The sequence below is a fragment of the Acipenser ruthenus genome, chromosome 46 (assembly GCF_902713425.1).
Source record: "Acipenser ruthenus chromosome 46, fAciRut3.2 maternal haplotype, whole genome shotgun sequence".
NCBI classification, from domain to species: Eukaryota; Metazoa; Chordata; class Actinopteri; order Acipenseriformes; family Acipenseridae; genus Acipenser; species Acipenser ruthenus.
The window spans coordinates 4493747-4511363 of record NC_081234.1 but is presented as its reverse complement, the minus strand read 5'-3'; the positions used below and the strand labels follow the sequence as shown (position 1 = coordinate 4511363).

The window sequence follows — 17617 nt, the reverse complement described above, 5'->3', positions numbered from 1 at the left end:
TTGGGATAACTGATAGCTACTATTAATTTAAGGGGTTCTAGCTAATTAAAACATTCTATAATCGTATCTGTTGTGCATTTCTAATCACAATGTAGGTCTCATATGTGCAGTCTTGTAGAAGCATGTGTTATAGCAAACAAGATATATGGTACCATAGTGGCTTAAAGCAACTGCTCTGTGTGTATGCTTTACTTCCAGTTAGTCTGTTATATTTGCACTTCCTTGATCATCCCAACCCCTTCCCCCCTCAACCCTTTAGTTCCTGTCATTCACAATCCGGCTGCCTGCCCCTAATGCTGTACAGCCAGTGAAATGCTTCTGGCCAAAAGGCTCTACTGAAGTGAAGCAACCTAAATCAAGAAATTAAGGACTGCAAACTGAGCACGTGTCTCTTTTTAAAACGGTTCCACATAGCGAATGGAAGCAAATAAATACATCGCAAAAGTCATTCCCAGTAAAATTATGATCGGCCTCTATTACTTTTCATAGTTACGTCAGCAGTAAATTCTTATCCCTACCATGGTCAATAGCATAAAGCGAAGCGTTCAAATAAGTGGAAGCGTTTGCGGCGATTGTGCTAGCATACTACGAATCGACTAATCCTGTTGGAAAGTGCAGTCCACCCTCCTGTCCGCGACGCGGCAGTGTTTTTTCCTCTGGTCTCTTCTCCTCGCCCTCAACTCCTCTCAGTTCGCAGAGCGCTGCAGACACACACGTGGGAGCAATGGATGCTGGCAGGTTACAGTTTCATGAAATGGGGCTGGATGATCGCCTTTTAAAGGTAACCCGATGATAACTGCGTCGCAGTCATTGGGATTGTGAAGTGGCGTTTACAGTTAATCGGTGTTGGTGGAATGTTTGGTACGGAAGAGAGGCTGCTCTGTGCCCGCATGCATGCCAAGCTTGGGTACTTCAGTGCTGAGAAAGATAGTTAATATAATAAAGTTAACCAGACTATAAAATAAAGATGTCAGGGCTTGAAATAATTCATTTTGCTTTAAATTGGGGTTATGGGCGGATTGTATTCCTAAACGTTGCTTTGAACAATCTTAGTGGGTTTTAATGTAACTTTAAAATGGCTGTTTTTGTTTTATTATTGTTAGTTAAATGGTCTGACTGTGGCAGTATGTGTGACATGCTATACAAATGCTATACAAATTGTGGTTTGTTCTTTTTTCTGCTATGTTCTGTACACTGCTTTGCGATACTTTTGTATAAAAAGTGCTATGTAAATGCAATAAATAAATCAATAAATAAATAAATATAAACATTTCTAAAACTAACATTAGGTACCTTGTTGCACTGTACCCCCATGTGGTGTTGCCCACGCAACAAGTTACCTAAGTTTGGATGTGGAATTCCTAAGGCCTCACGTGTAAATAAATTGCACAGCTTTCTCTAAAATATCCTAAATATAATAAAAAAAGACAAATGTATACATCACAAAGTGATTCCCAGTATAATGATGGTCTGCCCCTGTTACTTTCAGGCTTCTGTCAGCATCTTGTCAGGTATATGGATAGAAGTATCCCATTGCATGGTAGTGCGATCCATTCCTGGTTTTATTTTGAGTTTAATAAGTAACCGCGCTACAAAAAGGATATTGCTGCTCTAGAAAGAGTGCAAAGAAGAGCGACCAGAATTATCCCGGGTTTAAAAGGCATGTCAAATGCAGGCAGGTTAAAATCATTGAATCTATTCAGTCTTGAACAAAGAAGATTACACGGCGATCTAATTCTAAAAGGTATAGACGATGTTGACCCAGGGGACTTTTTCGGCCTGAAAAAAGAAACAAGGACCATGGGTCACAAATGGAGATTAGATAAAGGGGCATTCAGAACAGAAAATTAGCACGTTTTTTACACAGACTCTGAGAATTGTGGGAGTCTGGAACCAACTCCCCAGTAATGATGTTGAAGCTGTTACCCTGGGATCCTTCAAGAAGCTGCTTAATGAGATTGTGGGATCAATAAGCTACTAACAACCAAACAAGCAAGATGTTCTGAATGGTCTCCTCTTGTTTGTAAAGTTTCTTATGTTCTTATACCTGAGCTTGTTACCTGTATGCTGGGGAATGGGTGACACTGCTATTCAATAGCTATGGCTCCAACCACAACCTCTGTAATAGGGGTAGAACAACTACTTACCTCGAGTTGAATAATCAAGGTAAAAATGGTCGACTAGATGATATATTTGACAATGTGTGCTGCTCTATTTGTGAACATACTGTTTTGTAACACTGCTTTTTGTGCTCTGTGTAGATGTTAAAACTGTTTGGATTTAAAAACAGAACTGAATTATGAATATTCTAATCTAAAATGTAATTTTTATGTAATGGATTGCAACTGCAATTCCGTTCATCTGAAACCGCATGCTTCACAAATACTTAACATTTAATTCAAACAGCTGAATGTAATTAAAATATGGTCATTGCTAGTTCACTACCGTATACATTTAAAACGCACAAAAACATTACTGTGTTGCTGCTTTGAAATTGATATGTGAATCGGTTGACTCCCAGTGTCAGGCTGTTCAGGCTGCCCCTGACATGCTGTATGGTGGATTTAACCCTGAATCCCTGCTCCTCCACAGGCGCTGGCTGACCTTGGCTGGGCACAGCCTACCCTGATCCAGGAGAAGGCCATCCCGCTGGCACTGGATGGGAAGGACCTCCTGGCTCGAGCCAGAACCGGCTCTGGAAAAACCGCTGCCTACGCTGTGCCAATCATCCAGCACATCCTCTCTGTGAAGCAGGTAAGAGAGCTGGGAGATGACAGGGCAGGGGGAAGGAAGTGCATTCGGGGTACCATTGCACTCATTAAAGTGATGGAAGCAAGACTCCCATAGCATAGCAGTTTGATCCATTCTTTTTACTATGAGTTTAATAATACCTCTTTTCCACTGTACAGCCGAGCTGCGCTGGGGACGTACCGAGCCCTTTTTTGATTGGGTGCTTAAAAGAAAAAACATATTTTGCCTTTGCAGAATTTGATGGAGCCTACTGTAAATATTGCATGCATTCTGGTAGCAAAACAGTATAAAATGCAGAGAAACTTGACAGGTTAGAACATAAGAACATAAGAAAGTTTACAAACGAGAGGAGGCCATTCAGCCCATGTCAAGAACGTCAAGAAAAATCCAGAATTCCACAAAGCAGCAGTAATAGTTGGCAATGATTTCGTATCTGTGATACAACAAACTAAAACGCCTGCACGCCAGGAGATGGGTTCAGCTTAGAGAGAAAGAGTGTGGGGCAAAAAAACAGGCAGAAGCTATTTTTATATTTGAATAACTCCCAAGTTTTGCTTATTATAGTAGTACTCATAATATATTCCTTAAGTTTACTAGCAAATGTGTTCCAAACTGTACTGACAGGAACATTTCTTTAAAGTATGGTATACATTTGTTGAGGTGAGGTGGGGTCACAGGGAACCTTTTGTGTATCTTGAAGAATTCAGTGCACCCGTCAAGCTACAAGGCTAGATCCGCCCCTGTTAATCACTAATTGAATGATTGTGTTCACTATTATTTAAAACCAAAATCCTACAAGTTGTTATATTCTACTTTTTTCTGTGTGTTTTGTGCGACGGGGAAGGGGCAAGTTGATTTTTAAGAAGGACAAGTAGGTTTTTCTAGCATTTTGTTCCTTGGATAAAAAGTTTTTTTCCCAAAATTACACACCTCTGCCTTTATACTGTGGCGATTCAAGATTGTATTAAAATCTGTAATGAGTGAAACTGCTATGCAATAGGAGTTATATTTCCATCCTTGAAGTCTTTTTAATTTATGAAGATATTTTGTAATAATGATAATAAGCAAATTTAGTGTTACATAATCTTCTTAAGGGTGGTGTTTTGTAGTGGTGTAGTGATACACTATGTAACGATGCGTTCCGTATCACGATGTGCAGGTCATAATACAACGTGTGTTACGATACATGTGATGCTGCTGTACTTGTGATGCATAATAAGCTCAAATTATTTATTTGGCAGACACCTTTATCCAAGGCAACTTACAGGTGCAAAATGTATATTTAAATACAGTATAGCTTACAGTAAGCACAAATTATACTACTAAAATGCAGATTAGTTAGGATTACAAGAAGTTATATCTATAATGACATATTAGTAGTGCAAGGATAGTGCATCAGCTGGGGATTCAGTAACGGTAGGAGGGGTAGATCAAGAGATCTACAAGTGCAGTCTAAACGGGGGTCTTGAGGAAGCGGCGGAAGGCAGTGAGAGACAGAGCAGTCCTGAAGTTCTCCGGTAGCTGGTTCCACCACAGAGGGGCCAGGGAAGAGAAGGAGTGGGCATGGGAAGATGGAGAGTGGAGGGAAGGCATGACATGACCAATTGGACTGTAGCGGAGGAACGGAGAGGGCGAGAGGGGGTGTAGGTAGACATGAGGGATTGGAGGTAGGAGAGGGCAGTGTGGTGAAGAGAGCTTTAGGCAAGAACAAAGGTCTTGAATTGAATGCGAGCAGAGACAGGTAGCCAGTGGAAGGTGTGAAGCAGAGGGGTGCATGAGAGTAGCAAGGTTGGGAGAAAGCAAGACGATCAGCAGAATTTTGAATGAGCTGAAGGGGGTGGATAGCCGAAGCAGGGAGACCAGCAAGGAGTGTTACAGTAGTCCAATCTGGAGAGTACAAGAGCTTGGACCAGGACATGAGTGGAGTAAGTAGTGAGAAAAGGACGGATTCGGTAGATGTTGCTAAGAAAGAAGTGGCAAGTGCATGTCGGGGAAGAAATGGAATAAGGAGAGTATGCATTTGTACTAACTATAAAACACACTTGTTCTTCATTCAAGGACCGTTTGGTGAACTACAGTGAGCTGTGCCGTGCTTTTGCTCTTGCATCACAATTCGATACACCTTGAATCGTTACACCCCTACTGTTTTGTGACCCAAATAAATAAGTATGTATTTTGAGGGACATTCTCATGCTGTATAGGAGGGTCAGTTGTAAGGCCTCACTAAAACGTCGTTGCTTTGCTGATACCCAGCTTCTAAAACTGGGTAAGTAGGTAATAGATTGTTTTCTGCATAAATAGAAGTTAAACAGTTTTCTGGTTTGATGATAAAGGAAATCTGCTGGGACAAGTATTTGAAGTAAGGTGGGTTCCAGCAATGCACATGTTTTTCTATGGAAGCACTAATGGAAACATTCTTTCTTGGTACGTTGATGTATGAGAAGCTGTATTGGATGTGTGCAGTAGTAGATGCTGTGCCTGAGCTGAGCTGTGTGCTTGTGTTTGTGTTGGTATGCAGTCGGTGACGGAGCAGGCAGTCCGAGCCCTCATCCTGGTCCCCAGTAAGGAGTTGGGACAGCAGGTGCAGAAGATGATCCGTGAGCTGACTGCCTTCTGTGCCAGGGACGTGCGTGTGGTTGACATCTCCGGCCAGGCGGACCTCTCCGCACAGAGGTAACGCGGTGCTTTGAATAACTGTGGTATCACTTCACTTGTAACATTTACTACTCTTTTTTTTTTTTTTAAAGGAGCGCTAACCAAGGTTTTTTAAATGCAGTGTTTTACATATTGTTTTTACAATAGCAGTACTATTACTGGTGACTCTTATTCTGTTGAAAATATTTTGGTTCTTTTTGCTTTTTTTATATCCCATTTAATTTAACAGTGCCTAAAAACATATATGTTGGCAACAGTTTAATCCATAACAAGAATGAATGTGTATAACACTAATGTGTATGTGCATACTGAATATTAAATACTGAATATGAAATAAATAACCACATTTTCACATTTGGCATACGAAATGCGAAGCGTTTAGCATTTGGAGAAAGTTTAAACTGTAAATGCAATAGATGAAAAGCTCACTGGTGGGTTTCACAGACACTGAGCAGCACTAATCCTGGACAGCCTAATGTTATTTTAGGTAAAGTAGCCCAAGATCACTGCTATCAAAGTGTGTTAAACCAGTCACAAGTGTTGTAGTTCAGTGCAGTGGTTTAGCTGCGATCAGAACACATGGCCTACGACTGCGTTGTATTTGAAATATTGATGTCTTCGCTGTAGGCTGGGGTGATGCATCGATCCATTGTATCGTTCAAGCATGTGCATCGCAGGTTGTTTTTTTTTTTTTTTTTGGGCTGTGCTACTTTTTACTCTGCCTGCTTGAGTTTTGACTGTGCATTGACAGCTGGTTAAAAAAACCGTAAGATAATTGTATTTGGGTTCATTTTACCACTACGCATAAATGAATGGTGGAAAAACAGCAAAGATCATTTTCCAAAAGTAGCAACTTGGCCAGAAGCATCTTAAGCATCCCAGCGAGCAGCCGAGTGGAAACCAGCCGCGCTCCTCGTTTAAAAGCAAAGAATCCAAACAAAACAAATGCACAGTAAGATACAGAGCTGTTTTTTGGAAATAAGTTATGTTGTTGCTGAACCGCCTGTTGCTTGGAGTTCCTTGTTTAGTTATTCAATAGATTATTGTCGTGTTTTTACCCTCATTTGGCACCACTCAGCAGGAAAATAAGGTAAGACATTTGTTTAGAGGAGTTCTGTATAATCTGATGTCAATTAATTGATGTAGTAGTTCACTCATTTTCAGTATGTTATTATCATAACTCTAAATATATCACTTCTGTTAGTTTTAGTGACTCTAAAAAAAAAAAATAATAATAATAAGAATTCTGGACATGGATCTATTGATGCATCGCTGGTAAAAGGAGGCATTGCCCAGCCTTGCTTCACGAACCCATTTGTGTGTCGCCTCACTCTCGCCCAGGCCCATCCTGATGGAGAAGCCCGATATCGTGGTGGGCACTCCCTCTCGTGTGCTGGCTCAGCTGAGCGCTCAGAACCTGCTCCTGCGCAGCTCCCTGGAGATGCTGGTCATCGATGAGGCCGACCTGGTCTTCTCTTTCGGCTTTGAGAGCGACCTCAAGAGCCTCCTCTGGTAAGGGGCTGAGACTGAGCTATTTAATGGATGAGCTGTGGAGGAATTATATTGGGAACATCCTAAATTTAATGGTGTGGTCCTATTAGGATTACATCCTCAAGCACTGAATAACGTTACGTTATTCGTAAATAGCTTGTGTCTTTTGTCATTTCATAGATGTACATTTTGGTATATTATTAGATTACTTGTCTGCTCTTAATTTCCTGTACTTCTGGACCGGAGTGTCTTTCCTAGATACACTTCCTGTGTTACAGCTATTAAGACTCCTTCTGACGCTTCAGTTTCCTTGTTCAAGGCTTAGATGAGATCCTTTTACATGTAATACAAGATGTGAATTTGTAGTGTTGTGGCTGGAGGAATGGGCTCCACCTGCTTCCAAGTGAAAATAAAGAAGTGTGGAAAATAAAAAAACAGAAAAACCAAAAGTTACTTGTTGCGCTAATGATAGGTAAGAAGCTGTCTTCTACAGTCTTGTTAGCCTCTTGCCTCATTTCCCAGCATCGAGATGTATAGCATTCTAATGGGTTCCCCGTGTTCAGATATATAGCTAGAATGGGTTCCTTGGTTGTCAGGTTTTAATGTCTGTGTGTATCCTCATAGCCACCTGCCCAAAATCTACCAGGCTTTCTTGATGTCTGCCACGTTTAACGAAGACGTCCAGTCCCTGAAGAAGCTGGTTCTGCACAACCCGGTAAGCTGGCTGATGGGAATATGTTTTAGTTTCAGGTGCCCATATAACCCATACACAGTCGCTCACTGTCCAAGAACTCTATTATATGCTGCTTTATTATTATTAATACACAACTTAAAAACCAGCTAGATTTGTTTTCTGATCATTAGCAGTCTTTATTTAGTGCATTGTCAGTTTCAATGAAAAGAGGGGAAGGGTTGATGTAGAGAATACCGTGACGTGGTGGAGGTACACTGCCCATTGTGACGTCACTGCTCTGAATGGAGTGTGCAGCGGAATGGAATTCTGTGAGGTGTCTTACCATGAAGTGGCAGAGGTACGATGCCCATTGTGACGTCACTGCTCTGAATGGAGTGTGCAGCGGAATGGAATTCTGTGAGGTGTCTTCCCATGAAGTGGCAGAGGTACGATGCCCATTGTGACGTCACTGCTCTGAATGGAGTGTGCAGCGGAATGGAATTCTGTGAGGTGTCTTCCCATGAAGTGGCAGAGGTACGATGCCCATTGTGACGTCACTGCTCTGAATGGAGTGTGCAGCGGAATGGAATTCTGTGAGGTGTCTTCCCATGAAGTGGCAGAGGTACGATGCCCATTGTGACGTCACTGCTCTGAATGGAGTGTGCAGCGGAATGGAATTCTGTGAGGTGTCTTCCCATGAAGTGGCAGAGGTACGATGCCCATTGTGACGTCACTGCTCTGAATGGAGTGTGCAACGGAATGGAATTCTGTGAGGTGTCTTACCATGAAGTGGCAGAGGTACGATGCCCATTGTGACGTCACTGCTCTGAATGGAGTGTGCAGCGGAGTGTGTCTCGGGTATGATTTTTTAAAACCAGTCACGTCAGTTGTGCTGATATGGAGAGTACAGCACTGTAAAAACTGAAAGTAGCACAGTGGTGTCATGTATAGGGTTTCTCTGTGATGTGTCGTGGAATACAGAGGGCGAAATAATATTAAAAGCTGCTTTCTCTTTAACCCTTTGAGTAGTGAGTTCTAAAGCACTGCCGGTCCTACGGGAGTGAGTTTTTTTTTTTTTTGTCTTCTGCATGCGCTTGATTATTACGAGTACAGAGTACAAACAAGCTGTAAGCTATATGTTTGTATGTGATGAATACTGACGAAATACAGACAAATCATTTTTACTGTAAATAAATAAAACAAGCGTATATTTTTATTTAGTCAGAGGGAAAGGTTTTGACTAAAAAAATAACATGCAGGCAGTAAACAATGGGGTGGAACAACCAAAACAACACTTGAGAGAGAGATGAATAAATCGTATCCGGGTAAACAGGTTGTGGGGGTGGAGGGAGTGAGAGTGTCTAATGCGTCAGCGTATGATACTGCTTGAAGCATGGAGAAATGCACAGAGCTTGGCGCCTCCTCTTCTCTGTCACTTGATGTTGATGGTAAATATTCTTTGCTTATGTCTTCAATGACACTTGCTGACATCCGATTCAGTGGAAGAATTGTATGTATTTGAATTTAAATCGGAATCTGAATTCAGTATTATTACTAATACTTTCTCACTGAGTGATTTTCGCTGGTTTACAAACACTCTTGACATTTTTGTGACTAATTCAGTCAGTATCTGGCAGAGAGCACAAGAGACCAATAAAAGGTGTTGCAGAAACCTAGTGTAATATGTGATCAGGGGTGTTGTAGGCTCATTAATTCCAGTTTAAAGTTGCAGAACGTACCGGTATGTTAGAGAGCAGAGAACAATTAATTCCATAAATCTTACAGGTTTTGCACTGCCATTAACTACATACAGCAAACGTACAGTACTGTGCAAAAGTTTTAGGCAGGTGTGAAAAAATGCTGTAAAGTAAGAATGCTTTCAAAAATAGACATGTTAATAGTTTATATTTATCAATTAACAAAATGCAAAGTGAGTGAACAGAAGAAAAATCTACATCAAATCCATATTTGGTGTGACCACCCTTTGCCTTCAAAACAGCATCAATTCTTCTAGGTACAATTGCACACAGTTTTTGAAGGAACTCGGCAGGTAGGTTGGCCCAAACATCTTGGAGAACTAACCACAGTTCTTCTGTGGATTTAGGCAGCCTCAGTTGCTTCTCTCTCTTCATGTCATCCCAGACAGACTCGATGAAGTTGAGACTAGGGCTATGTGGGGGCCATACCATCACTTCCAGGACTCCTTGTTCTTCTTTACGCTGAAGATAGTTCTTAATGACTTTCGCTGTATGTTTGGGGTCGTTGTCATGCTGCAGAATAAATTTGGGGCCAATCAGATGCCTCCCTGATGGTATTGCTTGATGGATAAGTATCTGCTTGTACTTCTCAGCATTGAGGAGACCATTAATTCTGACCAAATCCCCAACTCCATTTGCAGAAATGCAGCTCCAAACTTGCAAGGAACCTCCACCATGCTTCACTGTTGCCTGCAGACACTCATTCGTGTACCGCTCTCCAGCCCTTCGGCGAACAAACTGCCTTCTGCTACAGCCAAATATTTCAAATTTTGACTCATCAGTCCAGAGCACCTGCTGCCATTTCTCTGCACCCCAGTTCCTGTGTTTTCGTGCATAGTTGAGTCGCTTGGCCTTGTTTCCACGTTGGAGGTATGGCTTTTTGGCCGCAAGTCTTCCATGAAGGCCACTTCTGACCAGACTTCTCCGGAAATTAGATGGGTGTACCAGGGTCCCACTGTTTTCTGCTAATTCTGATCTGATGGCACTGCTGGACATCTTCCGATTGCGAAGGGAACTAAGCATGATGTGTCTTTCATCTGCTGCAGTAAGTTTCCTTGGCCGACCATTGCGTCTAAGGTCCTCAACGTTGCCTGTTTCTTTGTGCTTCTTCAAAAGAGCTTGGACAGCACATCTGGAAACCCCTGTCTGCCTTGAAATTTCTGCCTGGGAGAGACCTTGCTGATGCAGTATAACTACCTTGTGTCTTGTTGCTGTGCTCAGTCTTGCCATGGTGTATGACTTTTGACAGTAAACTGTCTTCAGCAACCTCACCTTGTTAGCTGAGTTTGGCTGTTCCTCACCCAGTTTTATTCCTCCTACACAGCTGTTTCTGTTTCAGTTAATGATTGTGTTTCAACCTACATATTGAATTGATGATCATTAGCACCTGTTTGGTATAATTGTTTAATCATACACCTGACTATATGCCTACAAAATCCCTAACTTTGTGCAAGTGTACCTAGAAGAATTGATGCTGTTTTGAAGGCAAAGGGTGGTGTCACGTTTTCACTTTTCACGTTCTCTTTTATTATATTATTCGCTCTGCACACACTCTTAACTCAGGGGAGACGTTAAGGAGGACAGAGATGTTTAAAACTCCTAGTGGTTTATGTTCGAGCACTGGACGAGCGGTGTGTCCTTAAAACCTTTTTATTTAATCAAGAAAATCACTCAGACTCATTTATTCAAAGTTTCACGAATCAGAGCAACATCAGCGCTCCTTCGTTTTATTAAAATGCCTTTAATATTGGTTTAGTAGTTTGCGCATACTACCAAAACCCGAAAACATGTAACAATAATTAGCAATCCTAAGTTTATTACAAGCTTCAGCATTTAATACTTCAATAACATAATACAATTATATGTATTCAGTGCAGCCCTCAGGCTGGTTAAGCACAAAGCCTACAAGCACCCACTGCTATGTTTTAGCATATTCAATATAACACCCTCAATACCAAAACATAGTTTCAAAACCTCATAGCAATACAACCAATAAATGCGAGATACAATAATACCATTAATATGCTTACCTCCTATTATAAGGAAGAGTAGCGTGAACAAAAGAGAAGGACTGTTCTGTGGAGATCTGCAAAGGATGGACCACAAAGCTCTGCCAAGCTTGAGTGCGGTACCCTAGTGTGATCAGCTCAGGGTTTTTATACAATTTTGTCCCATTGCGAGCAATGAGAGGCCCCAATTAGTCCAAATCATCAATCCCCATGGACAGTCCTTATCTCTTAGCAAACAGTAATCTATAAGGAATTCAACCAACTTTTCAGTCCCACTCATATACCAATAAATCAACACTGGCCCATGATCTCACCCACTCATCCTTGCCCCCTCCTTTATCCGAAGAATTCAGGTAAAGCAGAGTTCACAAAATCCTTGCTGTTTTGATTCACTACTTAATATATGTGTATTACAAAAAGAAGTGGTGTTTTTAAATATATGCAACACCAACATAGGAAAAGTGTTGTTTTTGAATATATGCAACACCAACAGTTTATAATATAGCAGTTTATAGTTTATAATGGTTATAATTGAGTATATAAACTTGGCTTTCAGAAATATATTCCTTCATGTCAGCTCACTCAAATTAGTTTCCTTCTTTCCTTACTGGTGTACATTTAGCCGGTATTATAGGGAACTTTTATTCTATATCCCTTCTAGTATAGAGTTTTCCTTTTATGAAAAACCCAACTATTTTACTAAGCTGTGAAGTTGTAATGCCTTTCTCTCCTATGGGCCCCAATTGCCTGAACCCAATTGACACTTCGATGACCCTGTATTTTTCAGCTATATTCATACTGGCTAAATCCAGTTCGTTAAAGACATCTCCTCCCTTGCCAAGTTTGGTATTGATGGATGTTTCTATAAGTCCATACCTATATCTCATATGCCTCCTTTTGCCCTTCGACTAGTTATTTTAGGTGTTAAGACCATCCATTCTAACTCCCCACATGTGCAGTCAGGCCTTCAGTACTATAATCCTTCTGATAAGAAAATTCCGGCTTCCTCCCACCAAAAAGGCCTTCCAGCAGCTAATATTAATCTCTCCAAGGGCAGGCTGATAGAGAGTTCAAGAAGACGGTCACATAGTTTATTCTTCTAAAACCTACCTCCTGCTTTTTATTCTTCATTATTTATTCAATCCTTTTGTATGTTCTACTACAACTTTTCTTTATGCTGCATCTTTTAACTTCAAAGTCAAACTAATACATTACTTCTTATAGCATATGGCTGCTAACCTTATTACTTTCTGCTAGCAGCAATATATCAGCAATATTATAATAAGATTTTATTCAATTTTTCTGCTCTCTATTCGCGGTGTATCTTCTAACAATGCTTATTTCTCTTAAGTTAGAGTCTGCTTTTACTCTAGGTTGTTCTTACTCACCTACTTATTTTAAAACTGAATTACAAGCAGAAACCTATTTAAAGCGAGGTCTTTTAATCCTTTACTTAAAAATACCCCCAACTCCTTTTCCCTTTATATTCAAAAAGTTATAATTCTTGAATGCAAGCACACAGTAATTCTTTTCATTGAATTAGGGCTCAGTTTTTTAACCATGCTCATCTTGGTAGAAAAGAGCTTCAGGTATACTATCATTTTAAGCAAAGTGAATCATATGATCTTATACATAAAAATTGTTCATAGTATCTTATACTAACAGTAATTATCACTACCTATGATTATATGTTACCACAACAATCTATACCATTTAGAACAAGCATATTAATATGTATCTAGTAATATAGCATTAGTCTGTTATTCAGACTAGAAAGTTTCAGTAGAAATTCCAGCACCCTATTCTTTAGCTATGCCCATCTTGATAAGAGATGGTTTAGAGCTGACTGGGTTAGAGTGTCAGGCAGTCCCTGCTCCAGTTAAAGGGTCATACAAAGGGAGCATTCCTACAGCAATGGTTATAAACTAAAACTATTAAATATTACAAATACAAACTGAAAACTACTAAACATTACAAATGAGTATAGTACATGCATTTCATTAATATATTTAAATCATCCAATCCATGTCCAAGGCTTCAGCTCGTTCCCAGCAGGACTCCACTTCTGTCTTGGGTTCAGCTCGGGTCGGCTCTGCAAACACCACAATACCTATTTTGCTCTACATTATTAGTGGGCAGACTTAATACAACTGAATCTGAATCAATCGAGGAGCCGTGAACTCTAGCCACTGAAATTCTCCATGCAAAGGAATCCAATTTCTTACTACACATAATAACTGGTTCGGGGTCACCCATGACAGATCCCCCTTCAGGTTCCTCGAGAGACTCAGATTCAAACCCCGGCTCCTGCTCCTCATAAAGAACACGAACAGAGGAAAGCCAAGGTGCAGTATAACAACATTGTTCACATGTTTTTTTTTTAATTCTCATTATTCTTGTTATATTAAATATTTCAAACAGTTTCCAGAATCCCTGCTGCTTTATGAAATGGATGTTTGTCATTCCCTGCTCATAAATATATGTCTGTCTATACAGTAGGGTCTGCTGGAAAAGTATTTAAATATCATCCTATGTAAATGAATCCCTATAAATCACCGGGTCATAAGGAACCTGTTCAGCAATTTCCAATGCTTATGCTATGGGTTCTTGCTTATTTATTTTATTTTAGATTATAATTTTTAAATGTATTATTATTATTCTCTTGGAAATCAGCTCGTAACAGAGAAAAAAGCGCTTGCTTCTCCTTCAATGACCTGTTTCATCGTTTGATTATTTATTCACAAGGTCTCTATTGAAATATGAGTGCAGGTTTTTCTTTGTCTTATTACAAGCAGATATATCTGTTAAAATGAATATATCGCCGAGACTTAAAGAATAAACTTCCACATTTCTTGATGTTATTTTATCAATTGATGTTACAAAAACCCATAGTTGTTAATCAATTATATATAATCACTAAAACCAAGACAGGCTAAAAGTTATTTTTTCAAACGTATAACATTTCATTGCATGCAATAGCATACCTATTAACTTCTTCCACTATACCTGCACCTAAAGAGTTAAAGTGGCTCCCAGCTGACTTGTTTATCAGTGTTGTCATGGTTTCCAAGCAAGGTTCACTCCTTCTTTCAGTTCTGGTTACAGACTTACAAAAGTTAGTACATATTTAAAACACAAAGACCAAGCTGCTTATCTTTTCCATTTGTCAAAAACACCCAGAGCACATCAAAACTGAATTTAAGAAAGTGTTAAAAGAAAAAAATATTCATTGTACTTTTTTTCAATAGTTCTGCAATACAAAAGCTGCCTTCTGTGTTTCAAAAGCAAAGTGTATATTAACACACTTTCTCAATAAACAGTCATAAGCATTTTGTACTTTCCAAACTGCTCTCTTAAATCCCTATCATTCTCATTGCATGGTTTTGCTTTACCTGTCAAGTCAAGACAACAATTCTGTTACATTCCTTTTGCAAAAACAAAACACAAAAGCTTTAGTTTTATTTTAACGATGTAACCAGTAAAATAATCACATTTATAATATAAAAGTTTTTACTTTCATTACTGTTCAAATGTATTATTACTAATTATTTATTTTTAAGTTTTATTCTTATTTTTGTTTTTTCCAATTCATGTAATAAAATAAGACGAAACCATGCTAGGCTTTACTTATAACCATTACAGAATTACTAGTAAACTGCAATAACATTTTTCTTTTTAAATTGTTATAAACAGAATTTCATTTATTTAATGTATACTCTAGAGTTAAATAGTATACTGTATACTTTCTTTTCCTTAATCATTGTCAAATGAATAAAGTCTTTAATTTTTCATGCAGTCTGTAATTCAAATATGTATGTGATTCTTAAAAACTCATTCATGAAAATATTTAATGAAATATTTCCAGGTGCAATTCTTACTTTGTTCCTTTTGGTTTCTGAATGTGTTGTAGGCAGGGCAAACATCCTCTGCAGATCTCCACAGTTTCAGCATGCAGTTCAGTCCACCATTAATCTCGCAACTGATGCAAAGTTCCCTTAAGGGCACTATGCAAGGCACCTGCTCCTTGATGAGCTGCAAGTACTATGGCTTGTCGACTTGCTTTAGGGGGTACTATCCTTTTGCTTGTTTTAAACAGTCGGTATAGAATTCCCTGTTCCAGCTGGTATCTGTCCCCATCCGGCGGGAACTCAGACAACAGCTGGCTATCAGCTAGCAAATTGATCAGTTTTGCTGCTGATGCTCGAAAGGTCAAATTTTGATGACCTTGTACTGCTCCTTGCGCTAATTCATCAGCGCGATTATTTCCCACTATAGTTACTTCTTTCCCCTTCTGGTGACCTGCTGCATGTTGAACACTGATCCTATTACTCCTCAATGGTTCAATCTCTTTCCATACATTGGCATGCGCTATGGGCTTACCCTTATGGTCAGAGTAACCATTCTCTTTCCATGTTAGAGAGTGAATATTGAATGCTTGGGTGCAGTAACTTGAGTCTGTAATCAATAGTATGGTCTCACTGGGCGTCCCCAAACTTTGAGCCATCTGTAATCCCTTCAATAGGGCTTTAGCTTCTGCTACTTGAGCGGATCGACCTGATACCACTTTAGAGCGGTGTTGTGTTTCCTCATAAATTCCATTCCGATTTCTTCCGACGGATATCCCTATTCCACAAACTGGAATGCCCTCAATTTTTTGACAGGATCCATCTGAGAAGATTAACCAGTCAGGCACAAACGGCTGTCCTGCTGGGGCAGTTCATTCCTCCCATTTTTCAAACGGGGGAAGGTGAAGGAATTTACTTCTGAGGTTAGCGGCTAGCCCGGAGACGGTAGTGAAGATTATTCTAGGGTCTGCTAGCAAAGTGACCCATCTATCCCACCGTAATTTAAGCGCTTTCATGTTTATCAGTGATCCTTTAGTCAGGGTCGCGAGTCCTGGGATGTCACTGTTAAAACTTCAATAAGATCATCCTGAGCTAGGTTGAATAAGGACGGTGCTACTTTAGTGAGGGCAGTCAACATTCTTTCTTCATAACAAAACTGCTTTTCCGTGCTTGTGAAATTGAAACCCAAATTTTTAATTGGCATTTCATCCCCTTTATTTTTCACTACCACTACTGCAGCTTGTTCACCAATATGGAAGTAGGCTTCCAAAGGCTTACCACTAACTTGGGTGGTAATATCCTGCGCTTCTTGTATTAACGTCTTAAGCTGCGTTAGCCTAAATTCGTCTTCTTCTGTCCATGAGACCCCTTTCCCTCAGCGTTACCGTGGGAAATCTTTCGATACAACGGGGCTGCCAGGACTGAGTATCCTGTTACAGTGTTTCTCGCATAATTAAACAACCCCATCACGGCTTGGAGTTGCTTTATTGTTTTTGGGGAAGAAATACTGCTAACTTTTTCTTTATAGGCTGTACTCAGCTTCATACCCTGATGCTTAATCTAATTTAATTTAATTTAATTTAATTCTAATTAATTAATTTATTTATTTTATTGTATTAAATTATTTAATGTAATATAATTATTTATTTCTGTATCATTATCTTTATTAATTCCAATATTTCAAATAATCGGCCACCTTCTCTATCATAATCTCAACTGCTTCTGCTGCTAATGGGTTAAAAATCGAACGTCTGCTATGTCTTTCACTCTATGTTTTTTTAGGTCAGCTCTCTTTGCATTCCCGATCTCTGGGCTCTCCAAGACCCCCTCTTCCTTATACTCACAAGCTGGTGCAGTCTGTGAGCTCTCTCTCTCTCTCTCCCTGCAGGTTACCGCCCCTCTGGGTGAACTAAACATTCCTCACTTGCATTACAAGCAGAGGCTGTATCAAGGCTGCTAACACTGCTTCACTTAATTTTTTAACTGAATTCAGCATTCCTTCTCTAGGACTACATGAATCAGCAAATGAAATGCATGTAACAAACTGGTTGCAGTTACATCCATTCCTCACTTCTAACTTTACCTTTTTTTTTCTTTTTTAATCCAATCGTAACTTTCTTCCTGAATTATTAAACCGCTTGCATCAGACAGGGCTCTAACCACACCTCCTCCATGTAAGAGGTTTTCATTATTATTTATTTCTTGGCAGACATTAGCTGTAACAGCCAATAAATTATACATTGGTTGTCTAACGTATTCAGCGCTATAAGTTTTTCAGAGTTTGTTACTTTCTGTGCTCGTATCCCTTTAGGACCTGATCGCAAGTCACATGAATTAGTGGGTGGAGCCGGTGCTCTCTCCTCTCTGCTAGTTGCAGCTTCCCAAGGCAGATTTACTAAGTTTTCTCTTGCAGTTTTTTTTTTTCATCAGATTTAT

The 17617-nt window shown here is 39.8% G+C and overlaps 1 protein-coding gene across 1 annotated transcript in view; it reads left to right on the top strand.

Annotated features, from left to right (window-relative positions):
- The first annotated feature begins 369 nt into the window (after window positions 1–369).
- Window positions 370–17617, top strand: part of LOC117969769 (probable ATP-dependent RNA helicase DDX56) — a 30334-nt gene continuing 13086 nt past the window's right edge. Inside the window, exons 1-5 of the mRNA XM_059013515.1 lie at window positions 370–781; window positions 2593–2754; window positions 5270–5424; window positions 6748–6918; window positions 7522–7612. Coding sequence (XP_058869498.1) covers window positions 725–781; window positions 2593–2754; window positions 5270–5424; window positions 6748–6918; window positions 7522–7612 — 636 coding nt within the window. The 5' untranslated portion in view covers window positions 370–724. The remainder of the gene's footprint in view (window positions 782–2592; window positions 2755–5269; window positions 5425–6747; window positions 6919–7521; window positions 7613–17617) is intronic.